The sequence below is a fragment of the Thunnus thynnus genome, chromosome 16 (assembly GCF_963924715.1).
Source record: "Thunnus thynnus chromosome 16, fThuThy2.1, whole genome shotgun sequence".
Lineage (NCBI taxonomy): Eukaryota > Metazoa > Chordata > Actinopteri > Scombriformes > Scombridae > Thunnus > Thunnus thynnus.
In genome coordinates, this window is record NC_089532.1 from 14301471 (window position 1) to 14307856 (window position 6386).

At 41.9% G+C, this 6386-nt stretch overlaps 1 protein-coding gene across 1 annotated transcript; it reads right to left on the reverse strand.

Moving 5' to 3' along the window:
• Nucleotides 1-632: 632 nt before the first annotated feature.
• On the reverse strand, nt 633-5836 carry LOC137199228 (TMF-regulated nuclear protein 1-like). The gene has a single exon (XM_067613360.1). It carries the CDS (start codon nt 5007-5009, stop codon nt 4374-4376), a length of 636 nt encoding a protein of 211 aa, XP_067469461.1. The 5' UTR covers nt 5010-5836; the 3' UTR covers nt 633-4373.
• Nucleotides 5837-6386: the final 550 nt, after the last annotated feature.

Genomic DNA, 6386 nt, shown 5'->3' on the forward strand with positions numbered 1-6386 from the left:
ATCTGTAATCTCTAAAAATAAAATATAACAGAGAATGTTCTAACTTTCTAATACCCTAGATACTCAGATCTGCCTGTCTAAAACCCATCTGCATGGATAATGCCCTTCATTATGTGAGCAACAGCTGAAACATCAGCTTAATGTAACTTCACAAATCCTCGCTTGCAATAATGAGCACTTGGAAGTGGGATATATTTCCAGTAATGCTGCCCTTTCTGTCGGAACACAGGGTTATCTAACCTCCATTTAACCAAATAATCAGCTGCAAAGAGCCTCTGGCGGACAAGCAGATGACTGAATTGCACTATATGACTACGGATCGAACAGATACAATATAAGGCATGCTAAATGTAGCTTTTTCAGTTTGCTCCTTCCTGGCCTGAAGCATTGTGTTACATCAAAGAGCAGGTTTCTGCTGACCAGGCACTAAACTGCTGTGCTGCTGTGGGGTGCTGCAAGGTGAACCTGATGCTTCCTAGATCTCCCGTGCAGCTGCAAAGAATGTAATATTTAGATATCCCACCTGAGAGATGAACACTTTGTTTTAGTAGTTTCCCACAGAATCTCAAAGAGAGACTATTTAGAATTTTCTCTTCAGTCTGAAAACAAGAAACAATCAATTCTGTGCAACATTTTCATCATTTAGTCAATTTATTCTAATAATTCAGCCTATTTTACAAAACCTGATTATGCTTAAAATGAAATCTACCCTTTAATATTTCTTGTCTTGTACATCGTAGCTCTGTGCTCAAGTAAATGATAGTGTCAAGAAAGTGTCAGCAAATGTAAATATAAAACATAGCAGAACATTCATTCTTTTACTGTGCAGCAGAAAGCAAAAGCCTTTTCAGAAGCAGTGCTAGTACATTATAAAGGTTTGGGGACAACTAACTTTCAATTCAATCCAGCTGATTTTTAATTCAATTTAGAAAGTGGAAAGTTTCCTGTCCTGTGAACATAGTCCCATAACCATAAATCTGTCAGGAATTATGTGGAATTAAGGCTCTGTAATATTAAGAATAGCGTTTTTGTTTAATATTTGGAACTGAAAGCAAATTGACTCCAAACCTGCTGTTACTGTTAAGCAACATTTTGCTGAGTAAAATTTATCCAAACATTCATACTAAAGTAGAATATACAGTACAGCTCTCGATCAACAACAAAAAATATCATATTGTGATTAAAAATTAAAATATGTGCTTATTCCACCAGAACATAAATATGTACCATATCACATATCACATATCAACAAACACAAAATATTAAAACATTTAAAGGACAAATCAACATCAGAAAGCGTTTGGACTTGTGATTGGCCAGCATTTTTGACAGTAAAGGGCTGCGAGAGTTAGTTCCCAGTGCTCCAAACATTTGTCGGTTTTGGATTTAAGGATTGAAATCTCTTGTATCAAAAGTCATGTGATCTTACATTTATTTTCAGGAGCAGGGAAATGAATACAAGAGGATGTATTGCCAACCACAGGTTCAAACAAGATAGATGAGATTATACTGTATATTCAATCTTGAGGGGAAAAAAAACAAACACTTCAGAAATAATTAACATTACATTCATTCTGCAAGTGGGCCCAGAGATCTTTGGGTAATGTAGTCTTTTTCATTCATAGAAAAACACAAAAGGTGCAGTCCGACAAGAGTGTATGAAGTTGTTTTTGTTTTTCTTCATTCTGGATAATGTTGTTTCTGGATGAGGTTTATGATGGTCATGAGTTCGCCAGTTTACCATCACCTTCATCAACGGTACATCACCATCATTACCGTCACTGCCGATGCACAATCATTGCATAAGGCATATGAAAAGCAGTATATAGGCCAGCTGTATATTCAGTTATAACTCTAGCTATATACATAGGACCATGAATACATGTTTAAGGCCTACTAGACCCTTTTATTTTGCACAAGCTTTCTGCTAGCAACTGTCTTAGTTTAATATTGTTTGGTATACTGTAGATGTGCACAAAGCTGGCAAGCAGTAGTTCCCTTGGCAAGGTGGAATGCTTATATAGTTAGTCAACATTCAATGATAAGGTCATCACGGCTATCAGAAATCTGAAAGCTGAGAACATCAGCAGTAACATTGAAGCTGTAACTTGATCCTTGCTTAACTGTGCTCCATTTAAACTTAGACAAACTGATCCTTTGAGCCCTTAAAGTTAAAACATGAAATTTATCAAAACTGACCTGTAGCCTCATTCTATTCAATTTGCATCAAGCAACATCATTAAACTTATGCGTTTAGTCCTCACATCACATTTCACATGCACCACTTTTTTCTTTTCTCACATTGCCTGCAGGGTCCCTGATACAGGCAGCCTGGTGTCAGAGCAATACATCAGCTTTATCTGCCACCCTTGACTCGACAGAAACACAGCAACAGAGTCATTGCTAATGCATCTCAAATGATGCAATAACATGCCTGAATCATACATATCTTTGCCACAGGGGAGCAAATAAAATTGGAATATCAAAGCGCGCATGTTGACTTTATGGAAAGCAATTATACAGTAAAAGCATGTGCCTGTCTTGTTAACATCCTTGCTCCTTTGTTCTTCAGTGAGGTCATTTACGACAGGAGAGCAAACAAAAGCACCATCAGGGATTCTGCACTTTTGTAGAGAGAGAGAGATTCCCTTTCGTTCTTTTGGAAAGTAGCACACATACAATAGATGGATACTAACATGCACTCGCATTGCTATATGTGCTTTTCCCTACAAAAGCTGAGCTGAGATTGAATGCCTGCCTCTCTGCCATAACCTTCAAATGCCAAATATAGATATCCCTGGTGTATTGGCTGCGCTCCTTACGCACACACACACATACAGTTGAAGCAAGGGATTGGTAGAACAGATGAATGCTAGAGATACTTAGTCATTCCTAATCCAAAGAGAACAGAAACAGGAGGAAGAGAGAGAAGAATTAGGCCAAAAAAAATGTGTGTGTCTATAAGTAGAAATTAGGTCACATACTGCATGTAGGATGAAGACATCGCTGTGCATGTGAGGTGTCATCTAACTTAATCTAACGTTCTTATATGCCACAATAAAAAGCTGATAAGAATTATATAATATCAGTAAAACTGCTATTGTGCAAGTTATACACTATACTGGTGCCATTCTACAGATTTAAACAGCTTGCCATTGTCACAAACTGTATGTTACAATACCAAGACCCAATCAGCAAACAGTGATACCTTCGCTTTCCTTGCTGATGCATGCATGGCTTAACCTAAGTGCAACCCTTAACAATCAAATAAATGAGCAGCTTCAACAACAAGCTTCTGCTAATAATATTTTTGACTACATAGCCAGTTTTTTTTTAACAAAAGCATCAGAAATTCCAGCTCCTAAATCCCTTGGGGGACATCTACAGCTGTCTAGTACTGATGTAGTTACAGTGCACTGCTGGATACATTCTGAAGGTTTGTGGAAGCGGATTTTGGAGAGACGAGTGGTTGCTAGGTGACAGGATAAAAAGAGGCCACAGGTGGAATTGTCCCAGCATTAACTCCTCTCTTGCCTTTTCCTCCTTTATGCCACCGAAAACAGAAAGGGGCTGTGGTAGTGGACGAGTGGTCACAGAGAAGCCAAGGCACATTTTCTGTATATGTCTCAGCCATCTAGGTTCCACATTTTGTGCATTCTCTCGTTCTCAGACCTCTCCTCGTTGCAATTTCCTGCGCCTTCTCTGCATCCTTGGTTTTATGTAACAGTGCAGCATCACTATCATAGCTTCACCTCTCGTTCTCTTTCATTGCCCTTCACTTCTTCTTACTTAACAGGTTGGAGAGGCAGATTGTTCAAAGCTTTCTCCTCATCTTTTTTGCTTTCTCTCTTCCTCCTCTAAAAAAGGTTAACATTACATAATCGTCATTGGCTTATTCTTCTTTCTTTGCTGCATAAAGAAACATACAGTAAAGCTCTTGTTGCCTCGCAGGCCAGACTGAACCTCTTCTCTCTCACATCACCTGAAAAATGACTCATACATGCACCATGGATTCAGTATCAATAAACAATCTCTCATATGCCTACCAAACTGAGAGCAGCAAAATGTCTGTGAAAAGAATGAGGACAAAAAACACAATCTGTACACTGCACTACTAGTTTGATTGGTTTGCTAGCCAGAGAATTTCCTAAGAGATACACAGTGCTCCGACCAGGAAGCTCTTTACTAGCATTTGTGATTATTGTAGGCACTCTAAAAACCTGGAGGACCAGCCTCAGGATACAAGAGCAGAAAGGTGGAAACCGAAAAGTAACTGTGTTAATGAGTGATAGCTAAAGAATGGAAGTCTATCTTCCCGTTTATGTAAAGCACACTTCTAAAGCGATAGTGGAAATGCAAGCCTCCATTTCGTCCTATTTGAGCTTCACAGGCCAGGGGAGGCACGTGCGAAGCCCGAGCATGGAGGAGAAGACAATGGTGGGTCGATGTTTCTTGAACCGCAGGCCTTTCTTTAGCCGTTGACTGTTCTCCGCCACGTACAGCTCCCCCTGCTGTGCTGCACTGGATATCCGTGACACCAGCTCCCCATGGACCACCACTTCCTGCTCTGAGCGCACAAACACCTCCCTGAGCTCTTCCAACCGCCGCTCCATCTCTCTGATGACACGCTGACGCTCCTCCACCTCCAGGAGGCGCCGCCGAGCTGCCTCAAACTCCATGCTGGAGCTGGGGGTGACAAGCTTGGAGGAAGGGGCCGTGGCTGAGGTCGACGGGGGTTCAGAACCGGCTAGCAGCGCCCCTGTCACCCTCCGGAAGTCCCCCATGGAAATGGAGCGCCTGGTGGCTGGAGAGGCGAGTGACAGGAGTGCAGTGGCAGATGTAGAAGGTGGCATGGCTAATGGAGGAAGAGGGGGAGAAGAAGATGATGATGAAGAAGGTGAACCTGGTGGGTGGAGATCAGGATGAGGGTCCATGTTTGTAATAGCTGCTGCCATGTCCTCAGTTGTGTCCTCATGATGGGTGTCTGTGTTCCTTTGTCGTCCCTTCATGGCCAGTGTTTCTTCTGTTTAACTCTTTCTGTACAGCTGTTGTCCTTCTAGTCGCTGTTGATGTTTTCCCCTGTCTTCCTGTGTCAGAGCAGAGAGCGTTTGAGCAGAGAGCGTGGAGATGTGCAGTGATGTAGCCTGGGAACCGCTCCATTCATTAATAAGAGATCTGAGCCAGGCTTTTGCTGTCTCTACGTGTGAGTGGTTGTGCTCGGGAGGCGCCTCCTAGCAGCTCATTGGCTGCTGAGCTCATGAGCATGTCAGCTGATGATTGGGCAGCCTGCCTCTCTGCTGCTGATGCTGGCAGGCTTGTTGTGTCCTCTGCTTGACTGTTTTGCTTGGTCGTCGTCGTCATCTGGAGCTCTGCTTTGATCAGCTCTCTTCAGTGAAGCGAGGCAGAGTGAGGTGAGAGATGCAGAAGTCTAAGGTCTCTCTCCTCTTTGCCGATGCTGTTTGGCTTACGTTGCGTCCCCTCAGCCATCCCTCTTACCAGCTGGTCTCTCCATTTCCCTCTTTCTCCCTTTCTCTTGCTCAGATGGTTGCCCCTAGCAACACCGCCTCGACATCAGATGGCAAAAGAGGGAGGGGTGATGCTCCAATTTCTCTCTCCCCTCATCACTTTCCTGCTCAGTATTATCACCCTTTCCCCGGTACACATTCTCTCTCACGTTCCCTCCCTCCTTTGACCCATTTGAGAGCTCACAGCCTTTCTGCAAACTATATATCTCCATCTGTCTATGAAAGTCACATATTTTGTAATATATGTCAAAAACACAAATAAACAATACAGCACACAACCATGCACATTAGTTTCACTCTAGTGCCAAAAAACTATTGGTTACCGTAGACATTTATGATCATGAGTACTCAAATGCCAAACAGTGAAGACTTGCTGTTGCTAAGAAACAGCACATTTGCTGGCTAAGAGAATAAAGACAGTATTATTCTAATTCTAATCAGTTGTAAGAGAAGTTCACACTGTTCTCTGGCACAACACACAAAGTGCATTAGTGTATGTTTGGTACAAAGAAACAATACCAGGCTTATAAAACGTTCTCTTGTTGCACTGCACTGCACTTACTGCTGTTTGTAGCCCAAAATATGTCAGTGCCTCTGTATGCTTGCATCAATCCTGGCCAGTGTTTACTCTCAGAATCCAATTATTTCAGTGTATATTGATAGATCTATGTAACAGACGCATTGTGCATCAAGTTTCCTAAAGCACCATTAGGGTGCCCAAATTAAATTTTCTCTCTAAACAGTAGTTAAGTGGGAAAATAGAGGGTGAACTGAAAAAGGCAATCCTATGATCTCAGGAGTCCAATTTTCCAGAGCATTTAATCCAAATTAAATCCGCTGTGATGAGTTTAATCCTGAATC